Source organism: Nyctereutes procyonoides, unplaced genomic scaffold (assembly GCF_905146905.1).
Source record: "Nyctereutes procyonoides isolate TBG_1078 unplaced genomic scaffold, NYPRO_anot_genome, whole genome shotgun sequence".
Lineage (NCBI taxonomy): Eukaryota > Metazoa > Chordata > Mammalia > Carnivora > Canidae > Nyctereutes > Nyctereutes procyonoides.
Window position 1 is genome coordinate 963,208 of NW_026575152.1, and position 17,474 is coordinate 980,681.

Sequence of the window (17,474 nt, forward strand, 5' to 3'; positions counted from 1 at the left end):
CAGGAAAATCACAAAAATAGATTTTATATGCTTGTGAACAAAGATGAGAATAGTAGATTATTACAGGTATCTAAGTTCAGAGGCAAGGATAGGGGGCCATGGTCAGAATACAAGTCTAGATCATGAGTTGGCAAAAGTCCTTGGTCATCTTGTCCCACTTCTCAGCTGATTACTTCTGACTGCTTAGTAAATAAATATACATGAATTGTTATCTGGCACTCACAGACCTTTGCCATTTGGTTTCTATCCATGTGTTACATTGTGTGTGTCACTTCTCTTTTTCACATATCCTACTTTGAATCTATACAAAGCTATTTGCTCTGTTTTGAGCATACAGTCAAGGACTGTGCCTTTGCACATCTTGATTTTCTTTTCAGTTCACCTAGTATTTTTTGAGCATCTGCTATGGTCAGGCATGTGCTATACGCTAGAAAAAATGACCTAGAAGTTACCATGTCTTAAGTATTTACTAGGTGTCACCCCCTATATCCCCCTTTAAGGCATTTCATAGGATCTCTCATTTACATTACACATTTAATAAGTTGAAATCAATATATTACTCTCATTTTATTGATGACAATTAATAAAATGAGAAATGCTAGGTAATTTGCCAACCCCACATGACCAGAAAGTGGCTGGAATGGACTTATATTCGTCTGTTGTATACCACACTTTTTTGGTGAAATCCTACTCATGATAGTAAATCTAATTCAAATGTGCCTTCTCAATGAAGCCTCCTCTGATTTCAAAAATCCATAACCAAAGACAACCAATAAATCCTTCAACCTCAATTATTATGATTTTAAGATTCCAATTTATATGTATTTGTGTATTTATCTTGAATTTTTCAGCAGATTTTGTGCTTCTTGAAGGAAAGAATGAACTCTTGTAGAATTGGAAATATTCTTTCTATTGTGGAAAAATCTAGACGTTCAAAAGAGATTCTCTGAGTAATTTGCTAGATTCGAAAAGGTCAAAGTTCTATATTTGTCCTTAACTGCATAACAAAGTTCTCTATTAAAATGTTTTAAAAGTGGCATTATTGATAGTTTTCCAAAATTTTTATTCTTAGGATTTATATTCTGCTTCATTTCCTTGATACCAATTAGATTATAGAGTGTCCAAGAATTTCTAACACATCCCTAATTTGGAGGCTTATGACACCAGTTTGAAAGCTAAAGATAACTTCCTAGAGAAGTGAGTAAAGAAATATTAGTCAAAGTCACCAAAATTAAAAATACTACTTATAAAGCACATGTGAAAGTATGCAATGTCATGACCAGTTCTAACACTATATAAAATTAAAACTTGAAGTAAGGCAAATGACAATAACCCTGTCAAGGCAATAGCAAGCATTTAGAACATAAAGATGTTATACCAATCATTAAAAAGTCTTAATTGTAGTTTTACAAAGTTTTGGAGCTTCTAGCCAAATGAACAGATACAATTTAAATTTTGAAGATACAGCATCATAAATGCAGGATCATAAAATGTACTTTGGGCATCACTTTGCAGAGAGTTTCAGACTGTTTTAATTATTTGTCTTGGTACAGAGTTCACAGAATGGAAGTATATTGGCTCTATGTTTTTGTAAAAGTAATGATGTGCAGGCAATGACAGCCTGGTTCAAGTATATCTTCTCTCAGAGGTAAAATTCTGACTTGCAGGAATTGAAAGATTAGTTGGAAAATTGTGCCTCTGTGAATTTATTTTTGAATGTGTTAAAATAATTCAGGGTCAACAATACTTTTAAACTCCCAATGACATTTCTTAAGATCCTCCTGTCAATGCACTTAGATATAGAAGTACAAACATTCTCAGCAGTTAACTGGATGGATGCAAGAAGCAAGGAAGTTGGTGTGCTACCTCCATTAGTGCTAATGACAGTCACGTGTAGTTCATTCTCTTACACTGCTCTTAATTTTCAATTCGACTGTGAGGTCTGTTCCAAAGCATTAAATTTTTTCACCCTACCGCAACAATTTTTACTCACCTCAGTAATGAAAGATTTGGCTGTCGCAGGATTCATAACAAGGATGGCTCGCCTAAGAGTGTCTCGATAGCGATTCAATTCCTCTATTCTCAAGGTGTCAAAGAGAGTGGTGATCATTTTATTGATGTTGTTTTCTACCTTCTGCAACGCAACATCCATTCCCTGCTGAGACACCTTGTCCAAAAACTCCTGAATTCCACGGATATCTAGGAACATCAAAAGCCCAACAAAATGTGAATTAGACCACAGACGGGAGATAAAAGCTACTTTGCTCACACCAAAATGCAGTTTATTGTTCAACATTGTAGGCTATTTAAAACTAAAAATTGAGTAGCTGATAGAACTCTCAAATATAGTTTAGGCATAATACGATTTAATGTGTTTACATAAAAAATGTAGTAGTTTTTGTTTGTTCAGTGAATTGCTTTCTTTCCGCTGAGCATTTAAATGATCTCACCTCTAAAAAGTCTTAGGACAAGGTAGAGGGAAACAGTTGAAGAGGACTCTCACTTGTCTAAAATAAATGTGAGATAAGGAAAGTACACTTGTTATTTTGTTTAGCATTAAAGAGTGATATTAACTTTAGGTAAAATATGAATATCATTAATGGCAAATGGATCTAAATCAAAATTACTAATGTTTCTAAAACTAGGCAACAATATCACTAAAACTTGGCATCTATGATCTAAGTAGAAAGGGGGTTTTGAGAAGTTATACTTAAGGGTTTCAGGTCACTTCGACCACAAATAAGCCACATTTTTGTCTATTTTGTGAGTACTACTTCCTTACCTCAAATATAGCGAACTTGATAGGAGACAGTTTTTTTTTTTTTCAGGAGTATGGGGAATGTACTTTGTGTATAAAGCATATTTTAACAATATATTCACATACCCATTCCAAAATGAGCGAAGTTCTAAAAGATTATCAAATAAAAATGTGAAGAGCACTGGGTGTTATGTGTAACTGATGAATTACTGAACTCTACATTGGAAACTAATGGTATACCATATGTTGGCTAATTTAATGTAAATTAAAAAAAAAAGGAAAATGCCATTATTTTGTATTTAAATGAAAAGGATAAAATCCAGTCTAAATGAAGTGTTTACAGATTGTACTTTGATGTATGTTTAAGTAAAAATAAGTGTCTGAAATGCTACAAATATGTCTTCTTCGTACTGCATTGGTTGTTTATAGAAAGGATCTGAACATTGATAAATGTGGCTGGAAGATGTACCTGTTACAATACAATCTTAATATAGCATATTGCTCTTACTGTACAATAAACTATATTTTTCTGTATATATCCATGGCATAAAATGTTTAAAGGGAAAAACTGGTGAAAAGTAAGTAATAGGGATTATAGGTTACTTACTATGAATGGACTATATCTCGAAATTCCCAAAGGTACATGATTGCATGTATGTAAAATTGCCCCCTCAAAGGCAATAATTAGTTCATGTGTTTTTCAATATATTACCAATGAAAAGCAATATATAAGCCCACAGAACAAGAAAACAAATAGCCACAAGTTTGGAAACTGATACGTGCTCACAATAAGATTTTATATTTGCAGGGTTAAAAGTTAATAAAAAGAACTTTGCTTTCTTTGTGTGATTAATTGTATTTTAAAATGATTTTATAAATAGTATATGTTATCTAGTGAATCTCAAACTCTTAAAATCAATGACTGTATGAATTCCACTTTGTATTATCTGATTCCTAATTATATTAGAAACCCAGGATGTCAGAATATAGGAGCCTAAAAGAACAAAGCCTCATCTAGAGCAGAGCAAGAGATGCAAAAGCAGAAATAACATAGTAATTAGTAATTGTGGGGCAGCCGGGTGGCTCAGCGGTTTAGCACCACCTTCCGTCCAGGACATGATCCTGGAAACCTGGGATCGAGTCCCACATCAGGCTCCCTGCATGGAGCCTGCTTCTCCCTCTGCCTGTGTCTCTGCCTCTCTCTCTGCATCTCTCTGTGTCTCTCATGAATAAATAAATAAAATCTTTTAAAAAATTAGTAATTGTGTACTCATTAAATATCCAAATTGGAAAGTACCCGAGTATTTTATAAAATACTCAAGTGTGAGTTAAACAAAAGGTTAGAAACGGGTAGACCTATAATAAGACTATGAACATACTCAATGAGTGTTCTTAAACTTTGGTATGAATCAGAATCATCTGGGAATCTTATTAAAAGTACAGAAGCCTGGGCCCATCCCAGAACCGATATGCCTTTAAAATTTGTGTCAGAGCAGATCCTTGATTTTGAGTTGTAAGTCATTGTTGTTGCTTTATATTGAAGCACTTCAATGGACAGCTAAATATAAGACAAACAAAACAAGTAATATATTGAGATATACTTTGTGACCAAAGCTCATTAACTTTCTAGGAAATCTTCTATTCACAGATCTAATATTCTGGTGCAATTTCATATCTTAACTTTGAGAAAAAGAAAAACAATGTTCCACAAAGTATTTTTACTGAATACAGATACAATGCTGGGTGCAAAGAATATAACAGTGAATATACACTTCCCCACAATGAGATAGATGGTGAGCAAGTAAACTAATCAATACAAATCAACCCAAAAGCTTGTAAGGAAACAATTAGGGTGCTCTGGTAGATAATGACAGGGTGGCAAGGAGGATGTATTTTAGTTATCATACTCAAGCAAGGTTTCTCTGGGAAACTGGCACTTAAACTGATCTCAAAGATGAGAAGTCATTACCCAGGCAAAGAACTAGGAAGAGAAGATGACAGTAAGGAAAATGCCAAAAAGTAGCGAAGAGTTTGTGTTTGAAGAACGTAAAGGATTCCAATCTGGGTGCAGCCACTTTAGTGAGGTAGAGTGGAACGAGGTGAACATGCATGGAGATGGAGGGTCAGATTATGTGTCTCTTGGTGAGATACAGAAAGCAGTTTTGATTTTATCCTAAACACAATTTTAATCTATTGAAAGCTGAAGTAGAAGATCTCAGTAGATGACAAGCTATGCATACAGAAAAGTGGTTTCAGTCTGAGAATGACTTGTTAGTATAGCTCAAATTGAGCTTGTAAATGATTTCCTCTTGATTTAAAAATGTATGGAATTTATTTAGCTTTTGTTTTGGCCAACAATTAAGTGATATGACATTTTGTTATTTAGCCAGAAATGTGATGTGATAAAAAAGAAATTGCTATGGTCCCTTTGCTTCCTTAGTCTGGAATTCTGGTTATCACTGTCTGGATGATGTGATTGTAAACTTTTCAATTTGATCTATTAATGAGGAAATATTTATTTTATAGATGTCTTCAAAGATCAGATTAGTGAGGGTGTGCACAGGCATGCATGTGTGCACAAAATCCAGTGTAAGGTCTAACACATAGTAGTTACTACTATTGTTAATAATAGCGCATAATCACTTAGTAAGAGACCACCCCTTTCCACAAATATAGAACATTATTGCCTAAATTTACTGTTGGGTAGCTACCCAAAATAGCAAGCATAACAGTTTGGATTCTTGGAATGCAGGAATTAAATAATTATTGCTTTGCTTAAGAATAACACTAAACACCCATGATATGTGGCAATTAGTAAGTTTAATATGAGAAGAATCTGAATCATGCTATTAGATACTCTGAAAGAGTTATTAAAAGAGAGAATGGGCCTTTGGTTTTATTAATTCATGAACATAATTAACCATCACAAGTTTTCAGCTACCTTATCTGTGTGTCTATTACTTGACAAGAAGTAAAAATAAAAGTCACAGAAACAAAAGAGATAAGTCATGATGCTTAACTTCAAGGAGCTTCTAGGCCTATGGGTGTGACTAAGTCCTATTTATTAATAACAGAAAGTTAAATCGTAGTTTCAGTTCAGTAATTCCAGTGATTATTAATTCTACTGACCAGAAAATTCTAAATAGCAAGTTGTGGGAGGCTCATTAACTGAGTTATTAAACATAAGATTAAGGGGGAAAAAACATTTTCCTGGGCACTATAAAGGAACTTGTAGGCAGAACAGTGACCTTCCAAAGATGTCCAAATCCTAATTCCCGGAATCTGTGAGTAAATTATTTAAGCAAAAAGGAATTAATGCTCCTGATGGCATTAAAGTTGCTAATCATTTGAGCTGAATATGGCGAGATATCCTGTATGATTAGGGTGGGTCTAGTGTGATCACAGAGTCCTTAAAATTAGAAGAAAAAGAGAGAAGAGAGTCAAAGGGAGATCTGACTCCTGAAGAATGAGTTTGAATGAAACTTCAGAGAGATGCAACATTGCTGGCTTTGAAAAGGGGAGTGGGCAACTCCGGCAAAGAATTGTGGATAGTAAAGGTGAGGAAGGTTCTTTCCAAGAACCTCCAGAAAGGAACACAGACTTGCTGCTATCTTGATTTTAGTCTATTGAGATCTCATGTCAGACTTCTGACCCACACAACTGTAAAATAATAATTTGTGGTGTTTAAGCCTTTAAATTTGTGGTCATTTGTTACAGCAGCAATAGAAAACTAATATAGAAGTATACTTTGGTCCTTAGGTCACCATTTTTCAAATTGTGGTCCATTTAATTAATTTTGGAATCATCTGGAGAACTTGTTGAAAAATAAGTTTTCTGAGCCCCTTTCCATTCCAATAAAATACAAACTCTCATGACAAAGCACAGAGATTTTTCTCAGCTGATGATTCTTAAGAAACCAGTTTTGGAACCAATGCCCCGATTTCTTAACTTCTTTATGTTACAGATTCCTTTGAAAAAAAACCACGAAGAGTATGGATTCTCCCTTCCCCCATGTATGTACATGCCCGGAACATTATGCGTACTGTCTAGATTATGGTCTCAGGCTCATCTGTTTGCTTTCCTTACAGGTAGTTTTTAGAGAACCTTGATTAGCATACTGTCACTACTCTTAATGATTTTATTCTATTCATGCTGTATAGGAAGGTAAAGCATAGATAGTCACATGTTAGCTAATAATGTATATTACATTTTAATTAGAGAAAACTTTTAAATCAAAATATTAAGAAATATGCCAAACATGAATACCTTTCCCAATAACATTTAATTGGTTTCAGTTATCAATTAGTCTTTCACTATCCTTCAGTCCTAAGAAAAATTTATTATACTTTAGAAGATAGAGTTTCCAGGAAAGCAGACTCTAAAATAAGGATGGAAGAACAGGAAGTGTGTTAGGGACGGTTCTGAGGAATAACCCTTGTGAGGCCAGGGAAGGGAACAAGAGTCAGCAGAGGGAGAATGGTAGTGCAGCCCATCAGAGACCTGCCCAGATCCCGGGAAGTGGGATGCCCTCAGAGTTATCCCAAGTTAGGTCCAGTAGAAGGAGAAATTGTATCATCCTGCATAGGCTTTGGTTTGGTGGTTGTCTTCAGCAGAGGGCAATTCCTCAGGAAGGCACTCAGCTGCCAATGCTCTCAGTAGATGGGGAAATAAGTGCTTTAGTTTTGAAGGGTGGGTTGGCTGGCACAGGACAGAATATATCTAGGAGTTTCCCCTGCACTTATTGTTTTGGTTTTCAGGATAATTGGACGTTATAAATAAATTGCCTTTATAAATCCCTGCATCTTTATTTTTTGAAACAGCTTTCTACTATGGAAAACACACTACACTTGATGTCAGACAACTGGGTTTGGATCCTTACTTTGATACCCACATGGCCCTATTAACTTGGAATTAATTTCATAGTTGATGTCTGCTGTTTTTAGCTTCTCAGTGTTCCTTCATCTTTATTTCAAGTAACAGAACTTCATTTTTTACTTAAGAAACCAATCTGGATCCATCCCTTCTGTTCCACATTCTATGGCATTCTACAGTTTAGTTCTGGGTGGTCATGTATCTCAGGATGGTCAATTTGAGCTCGCCATGTCCCTCACCTAAGGGATAATCACAGGATTCAAATGAGGACTGGAATCTGATATGCGGATAATGAAACACAAATGATCTCTGTTTTGTATCACAAGTTGTAATGAGATATTTTTGGGATCACAAGAGTTGGTGTGTCAAGAGAGAAGCCGAGAGTGAAGTGAAACAGAGGCAAGGTAGCCAAGCTATTCCTTGGATTTCTCAATGACATGGGTCAAACACATTTTTTTTTTCTCTTGGCTTACTTAGTTTGAAATGAGCTTCTGTCCTTTCAAGAGTAAGTCTTGACTTACATAACATCTTTTTATAAGCATCTGATAGTTTGATGATGAAAGTGACAGCACAGTTCTTATCCTTGAGGTACTTCCAGTTTAGTAGACCAAAGGACAACTTAAACTGGTAATTATGTTTTAATGTGATAATGCCAATAAAAGAGATGGAGGTAAGGAATGGAAGCAATTAAGGAAGGATAAGTAGCAATTAACCATACCTTATTGCTGAAAAAAAAGCTTAATTACTGGTAGTTCTGGTAAAAGGGAATAGGGACTGTGAAGCATTAAAACAGTTTGTGAACTACAGATTTCTAAGCAATGTGCATTTTCATTATCAAGATTTTATTAACCCAGCAAAAAAAGTCCCATTTGTTCCTGATTTTCTTCTGCCATCTTTTTCTATGAAAAAAAAAATCTTGATAAGGACTTAAAGTTGATCTAGGTAGCATTCTCAGGACTTGATATTCTAGCAATGATCAACTTCTCTGACACCTAACTTGTGACTTGTATTATCTATTTAGACCACTTCCCACAATTCTCCAAGAGGTACTGGCTGATTGAAGCGTAATTAATTAATTGAAAGATTGATTAATTATATTTCTTTTTGTTTGAAGATTTTATTTAGTTAGAGAACATGCACACGTGTGAGCGGGGGAAGGGGCTGAGGGAGAGGGAGAATCGCCAGCGGATCCCGCCCTGAGCACAGAGCCCTGCGTGGGGGCTCCATCTCCAGACCCTGTAACCATGAGAGCTAAAATCAAGAGTTGGGTGCTTAACCCACTGAGACCAGGTGCCCCATGAAGCTTAATTATTTATTTAATTAAATTGTATAAAATAACGACTTTATTATAATCACTAATGAAAGATTGAACTTAATCTCTAAATTAAAAATGGTTTACATTAAGGTAGATTAGGAGAGAAAAAAATCCAGGCTATATTAGAATCAAATGTATAAACCCATTTCCAAACTGGCCCCCAAACCAGTAGTATGGTATCCCATTGTTCATTGCAAACTAGTGGTCAGTACCCAAATAGATTCCTTTCAGAATCAACTCTGCTTATTATGTGTCAAGCACTATGAAAGGTACTTAGAAGAGAATGTTGAACAAGACAAAAACAATCTTTGCCCTCAAGGAGTTCATTATCTAAACCATCTGATGATATACGCAGGCCCTATAGTAGAGGGATCTTACAGTACTACTAGTTTTCCAAAGCGTAGTTGCAATTTAACTAAATTTAGTGACATTCTATTGAATCTATAAAACAGTATTCCTTTGTCTGATCATTATGTTCAAATATCAAATTTTAAATATTGAATTCGGTAGGAAAAGATTTGTCACTAAGTCTCTGTAAATCTATTTTTTTGATCTACTTATCTCTCTCCCTTATTTGAGTAGATTCCACACATTTAGTCATTTTGATCACTTAATGCATTGAAGACTTCATATGGAGCAGGAGATTAGCACTGCATTCAGCCAAACTTGGTGTTTCTGAAATTATGATAGGCTTCTGAGCTTTAAATTAATATTTAGAATATTATGACTTTCTTTTTAGATAAAAAGAAATGTCATGTTGCTGGGTCTATAAGATACATCATTGAGCTGAATGGCTTTTCCCAACATCTGAATAGCAAAGCATACTCTACAAAATAACTAATTTTCTGAGAAAATAAGTCTTTTCACCATTGAGTGATTTAAAAAATTTTTAGAACCCTTATTTCAAAAGGGATTTGAATCTCCACTGAGTATTCCCTTGCCATTTGTGGTGTATTTGGAAAATAAGGGTCATATGCTGTATTAGATTTTGAGATGACACAATCCAGCAAGGGTGGCCCATCGCTAAGATTTTCTATTTGATGAGAACTTACTACTTTAGCATTAGATCATAGTGTTTTCGTATGAGAGTCATATTCACAGTAATGCTGATCAATAAGGACATTCGGACTAATGAATAAATCCAAAGTGGTACAATATATCATTTTTACCTACTTGATATAATACAGACTAATGCAAAGGAAATAGTTCAATAAGATACTTGGATTAATTATACGCTTATTGATGCACATTGAAATAAATGAGAGAACTAGAAGTTGGAAAGTGGCCAAATGAGTAATAAACAGTTTTAAGACTGTCTAGAGAGATTGTTAATAATATTATAGTCATTAGACATTTGAAAGCACCCTCAGGGTAATTATAAACATTTGCAATCAATTAACAGGAATGTGTCCATTTTACGGGCCTTGATTAAACTTACAATAGATACATGGAATAAATGTTGTTATTCCTTGGGATGCATTCATGAGGATGATCATTCAATGTTCATTTCAAAGGGGCTTACCATATGGCAATTTAATTGTAAGGAAAGAGTATTACACTGATGTACTTAACAGTAGTGCTTAAATATCTCAGGTCACTTGACTATGTATTGACTCTTAACTTGGAATCGTTAAACAATGTTTTCAGAATGCAGGAGAGCCCACAAGTAACCAATTTGGTAATGCTTAGAGTGAGTCTTTTTCTTTGCTTTTGTGCCTGTGGATGTCAAAAATATATATTTCTACATACAGAGAGAAATATATATTTAATTTAATCATTTCCATTCTAAGATATTTTACTTTATCAACACCTACTGATGCACTTTAAGGTCTCTGATTTTCAGAAATACTCAGCTTGACAAGTTATAGTAGAAATTTATATTTGGCTAAAAGTCCTCTTGTGAATGAAAAAAATACTATCCTGGGACTAAGGAGGATGTCAGAAAGTTTGAGAACATAAATAAGTTTAACAAAAACAAACAAAGACATATTCAAACTAGACTTTAAAAGTGTATGTTTTAAAAGCAATTTTAGGGGCACCTGGGTGGCTCAGTCTGTTAAGTGTCTGCCTTCAGCTCAGATCATGATCTCAAGGTCCTGGGGTCAAGCCCCATATCAGGTTCCCTGCTCAGTGGGGTGTCTGCTTCTCCCTCTCCCACTGCCTGCTGCTCCCTCTGCTTGTGCTCACTTCCTCTCTCTCTGTGTCAAATGAATAAATAAAATCTTTTAAAAATTAAAAATAAAAGCAATTTTAAATGTTGAATTATAAAGACAAGTATTTATAATCTATACATTTCATATAATTCAACCTAATAATATTAAAATAAGATTTAAAATTTAATTACAATAAGTAAGATAAAATAATTCAATTAATGTTTAAATAGTTATTTTTCTTATAAGCAAGGTTTCCTTCAAACTGGGAAAAGAAGCACATGTGTCCACAAATGCCTATACTTCACTCAGAGGTAATTCACCCACCACCTAATTCAGGTTGGTGATTGAGAGCCCACCAAGTACTTGATCAATTTATTTGATTCAAGGATCATCAAAGGATTCAAACAGGGCATGAGATTTGATACATATCTATTTGTATGATATCCAATATACAAACAAAGCAGGAAAAGGCTATTTCTTTAGTATAATAATTTGTAAGGATATGCTTAGAATCACCAATGTCATCTATCTTGCCTAAGAATGATACCAACACATAAACTGAAATACAGATTAGGCTATGGTAAGAGGATACCTAAGCTACTTGCAATAAGTACATGTCTCCATGTCATTACTGTAACAAGCTACTTAGGTCCCCATCATCATATTAATCCCTCCAACCTTCATAACTTTATCTAATAGGTCTGTCAATAGATCAAATCCAGTATTGGGCTGTGGGACCAATATTTTCTTAGGCAAAGGAAATTAAAGAACCCAAGTAGCTTATTCACTGAAGAGTGCTTCAATCTTATGGTTTATGTCACACTTGGAAATCAATTCTATTCAGTTCTCCCAGGTATGAAATTCAACTTCTCTCTCATCAATATTCTCAGAATAGAATCCTCCCTCCAAAGAAATATATCTGCTTTTATTCTAATTTAAGAACCATCTACTAACTATTATAACTTTCTGGGTTCTTTATATTGTCAGTTCCTTGATTCTGGAATCTAACCATTGGCTAGTGCATTCAACCAATTCCTTGCATAGACTGCTCTGATAGTGAGCCTACCTGGACTACTCCCAATTGCTTTTAATGAGTCTTTCTCAATATCATTTTCCACTTACTTTACCAAGCGTCTCCAGAGATTTGGTTGAAATCAAAGCAAATGAAGGATGAAAAATGAAAAATTGGAGGTGTAGGGCAATATGATGAATGATACAATAAAAATTTAACATACTTTAAAAAGCAGAAATTAAGAAAAAATGCAGGGTATAAGTGTGTAGTTTGTTTTGTTTTGCTAAAAAGAGACAGAGGTCTTACCCCTCTCTCTAAGGCAGTAAGATAGAATGAAGCTTACTGTATAATCAGTAAATGTATCAGATCATATACAGAGGTACTGAAAAACTAGATAGATAGGGATAAAGACATTTAGAAGAGTGGAATCTTTGAAAAGCACAACAGATTGAACAGGGGAAGTTGCTCATGTTGAAAATGGTACTTATGCAGTAGAAGACTAAGGAGAGTTCAGGGAGTATAATCCTTTTCTTTACTTATTGATAAATGATTTTAAGCAAAATGATTATCATTTTATAGTATTCCAGAAAATGGATCATTTTGTCCAATATTAGTATTTTGAGTTTCATATAAAGAAAAATTTTCCGACAACTAGAAATACTCAGTGTCCACATGCGATTTATTATATTATATTCAAAATATAATAAATTCTCTCACCCTTGGAATATTTTGAAAGGGGAAACAATGTTACCAATCAAAGATGCTGAAGAGGTCTGCTGAAATTCTTGTTTCCAAATGCCACTTTGAGGAGCAAAGCTGGCTGTATCAGAATCACTTGAAGATTGCTAGAGTACATATGTTGCTGGTGCATATATGTCAACAATTCTGATTCCAGGAGTCTGTGATGGGACTCAAGTATTATGATCATTAAAAAATTCTTCTAGCCATTCTGATCTATTACCAAATGTGAATTCTGGGAATCTGCTACATTCAATTCTAAATGATTTTTGTCTATTACTCTACAATCTCTAAATGATTATGATTCAATTATGCTAGTTTCCCTGTTTATTTGTTTCATTGTTTATTTATAGAGAGGGAAAGGGGAGGGACAGAGGGAGAGAGGGAGAATCTTAAGCAGACTCCACAACCCTGAGATCATGATCTGAGCCAAAATCAAGAGTTGAACTCATAACCGACTGAGCCAAGGAGCCCCCAATTATGCTATTTAGTTTAAAACTATGATAGGCAAATTGATTTTTGCCCCCTCCTTTTTCCGTTCTTCTTCTTCAAATGTCTGATGGGTTAGTATGTCTTCTGATTTTTTTGTTGAGATATTATTTACATACAATAAGACAAACAGACCTTTCATGTTTAATTCAGAGTACTTACTGTTTTCCACTATAACTACCACTCGAAACAAGATAATGAATATTTATGTTACCACAGGAAGTTGTCTTGTGTTCTTTGCCAGATAATCCACCCCTGATCCTGAAAGGCAAATATTTTCTAATTTGTTTATCAAAATTAGTTTTTTATGTTATTGGACTCATATAAATGGAATGATATAGCAGTGCCTGGATGACTCAGTCGGTTAAGCATCCAAACCTTGAACTCAGCTTAAGATGACCTGAAGTTTGTGAGTTTAAGCCCAAGCTGGACTCCATGTTGGGCCTGCAGCCTCCTTAAAAATAAGTAAGTAAATAAATGGAATACAGCATGTACTCTATTTCAGGCTTCTTTCACTCAGTGTTGTTGTACATTTCAGCAGTTCGTTCCTTTTTATTGCTGAATAGTATTCCATTGTACAGGTACAACAAAATTTGTTTCAATGATTTAAAAATGATGAGCATCTGATTTGTTCTCAGTTTGGGACATAATGAATAATGCTTACATGAATATTCTAATATAAGTATTTGTGTTGATAAAAATTATCATTTTTCATGGAAAATGCCTGAGAGTGAAATAGATAAGTCATATGGTAGATGCATATTCAATATTTTAACAAACTACCAAGCAGCTTTCCAAAGTGGTTGTACATTTTTACATACATCCAGCAAAGTTATGAGTTTTCCAGTCATATCACATTCTTGCTTACATGTTGTAATAACCTTCCGCCAATCCAATGGGCACAGGTTGGTATCTAATTAATTTGCTTTTATCTAGTAGGACTTAAAATGTTGAGCACTTCTTGTGTTAATTGGGCATTTATATATTTTCTTATATGGACTGTCTGCACAAGCCTTTTGCCCATTTTTTAAAAGAGCTTTATTTATTTATTTATGATAGACATAGAGAGAGGCAGAGACATCGGAGGAGGGAGAACCAGGCTCCATGCCAGGAGCCCGATGTAGGACTCGATCCTGGGTCTCCAGGATTGCGTCCTGGGCCAAAGGCAGGCGCTAAACCGCTGAGCCACCCAGGGATACTTTTTTTTCCCATTTTTAATTGTGTGTTTTTGTTGGCCTCATATTGTTGCTTTGTAGGAATCTTTTTTTTTTTTTAATCTCTGAGCTCTTTACATATACTATGTATTTATATATTTACATAAAGTTCCTAGATATATTCCCCAGTTTGTAATTTGCCTACTTATTTTCTTAATGGTGTCTGTTACTGAGTAGATATGAATTTTAATGAAGTCCAAATTATTATTTTAGATTTATTTATTTTGATGTGTCTAAGAAATCTCTGCATATCCCAGAGTCACAAGGATATTATCTTATGTTTTCTTCTGAAAGATTAATAATTCTAGCCTTTAGGTTTATGATCAATCTTGAATTAATTTTTGTATGGTGTGAGATAGGAGTCAAGGTTTTTTTTTTTTTTTTTTTTTTCCTTCTCTCTTCATATAGGTATCCAGATCACCATTCCCTTAATCTTTTCAAAAAGACTCCTGGAAACAGTATGGGATGCATCCTTATGCAAAACACCCGTTAGCCTCTCCAAATACCTTCTCTACCTCTATTCTCATTCATTAATGTGAGGCAGTATGAAAATCACCAGATTGATGTTATAAAACAGAGGTTGGTAAACAATTTCTTAAAGGACCGTATTGTAATATTTTAGGCTTATGGGTTAGATTGTTTCTATTACAACTGCTCAACTCTGCTATTATAGCTCAAAAGCAGACATAGATAACATGGAAACAAATGAACATGCTGTGTTCCAATGAAACTTCATTTACAAAACAAAATGTCAGGCCCAACAGCAGTTTGCTAACCCTTGAAACAGACCCTAAAGACAGATTGTATTGCCTGATCTCAGGCTGCCCCTTCTAAACAATAGCTGGATTCAAATATCATGGATTGAGAATTCTTAAAAATATCAGAAGTCATATTGAAGGCCCTATTGAGATAAGTCTCTCTCAGGGGGTCCCAGCAATGTAACTAACTCTTCCCTCCACTCTTTCCCAACTTCCATCTCCCCATCCCCACTCTCACATCAGGGATATTATGTGTGCTTCTACAACTATAGTTCTTGTGTGAAGGCTACCTCCTTCCTGAAGACATGAGTAACACATTAGGGGTGCTATACCTTAAAGTGTTTAAGTAAATACCAGCAGGAGATAATGTGGCACTTAACTGAAATCTCTCTAAAGTGAGGCTACCCTAATTAACATGGGGGAGCCACATGGAGGCCTATCTGACTCATTACTGATGTGTGTCCTATTGGTGATCTTCCCAAAATAGTAATCATCCAATCAGAATTTCTTCCCCCTGAATTTCACCAAAGTGATTGATGATACCACTTCAGCCTTGGAAGTCATTCAGGTCAGCCTCAACTCACTGGCCAAGGTTGTTATAGATGACAGAATTCCTCCTTGTGAGACAGATAGAATCTTTGCAATTACATAAATCCTATTGTACCTGGATCAATGCCTCTGTCCAAATAAAAAGGTTCATGCAGAAATTTAAGGAGGAAACTCTCTGACTTTTTAAAGTAGACTCTTAATAGTTGGGATTTATTCAGCTTGCTAAATCCAAGATCCTGATGGGCATGGTGGAGATCAATCTTTCTCATTAAAATCTTATTTACAGCGTCCTTAAATAAATGCATAGGAAACAAACTGAATAGATTTGATCCTCCCTCCTGTCAGTAAGATTAACCAGAGTGGTCTTAGACTGGCATATGCATTGGGAAATTTGCTAGAAGTCAACAATGTTGTACAGAGAGTATTTTGGGGGTGACAATTCCCCATAGATTTTGTGTCTTATTACATATTATACAAGCAGAAGCTCTCTCTAGAGAAGAGAGACTTATTTGCAATGAAGATGGTGTCTTTTTCTGGGCATATGCCAAGCAAGTTTACTTAGAAGCCCATAATAAAAGATACAGATTCCCTAAGCCAGGGTTTCTTAGCTGTCATAAAAGCTCACTGCATGTATAGCATCCACCAGAGTGGCTTCACATAGACTTGTAAGACATGAGATCAAGAGGAAGCAACATTAATATGAGGTTCATGCTGCTTTCTGTACCATGAGTATTAAAGTCCTCTTTCTGTCTAAAGAAGTAGTGTTTTCTGCCAGTATCCATGAAATTAATGCATGCTAACTTGTTAACTTGCAGGTACAGTAAAATCTCAGACCCTTCATAGCTCTTGGCAATATTATATCACAACTCAGAGCTGTAAGAGAGCCTAAAAATGTAGGTTTTCAATGGGAGGTATTGGTCTCTCAAATGAACTTCTCATTCTGTTGACAAATGTAAAAGCAAAAATTGTTATTCTACAGGCAAGCAGCTAACATACTGATGGGTCAGCTTACTTTGGCCCAATGACCATCCTGTTTGCATACTTCCAATGATAACCAAATCTTCTGAATTGACATACACTATTTTTCCTTAAATGATATTAATATGATGAGGTCTGGAGGTTTGACATCATTGTCTCTCTTAAATAAAGATGATTCTATGTATTTCATTTGTAAACTGTTATTTTTTTTTAAATTTTATAGTTTGTCAGGAATTAATCATTCTTATTTCTATAGTGTCAAAATACTCTAGGTGGTGAAAAACAAGGACTATGGATAAGACCATCAGTGTTAAATTCAGGCTTCCCAACTTACTTGCAAATTACCTTATGCCTTACATCCTCAGTTTTTCACATTTGTATGAATCATCATCATCATCATCATCATCATCATCATCATTATCATCATCATCTATCTTAGAGGGCTGTTGTGAGGCTTAAATGAGATGATACATATAAGGCACTTGGAACAGAGCCTGGATATAATAAATGCTCTCTGTAAGATTAGCCCTTTTTATAATATTTTTGGGGAATAGTTCACTACAACTAATTTATACTTATTATACATAGTTAGGAGTATGGGCTCTGATAAGACTTTAGATCTCAGGTCTGATACTTCT

At 34.9% G+C, this 17,474-nt stretch overlaps 1 protein-coding gene across 1 annotated transcript in view; it reads right to left on the reverse strand.

Annotated features, from left to right (window-relative positions):
- GRID2 (glutamate ionotropic receptor delta type subunit 2) overlaps window positions 1-17,474 on the reverse strand; it is a 1,428,782-nt gene that overhangs the window by 639,816 nt on the left and 771,492 nt on the right. Inside the window, exon 4 of the mRNA XM_055313240.1 lies at window positions 1,994-2,199. Within this exon, the coding sequence (XP_055169215.1) occupies window positions 1,994-2,199 (206 nt within the window). The remainder of the gene's footprint in view (window positions 1-1,993; window positions 2,200-17,474) is intronic.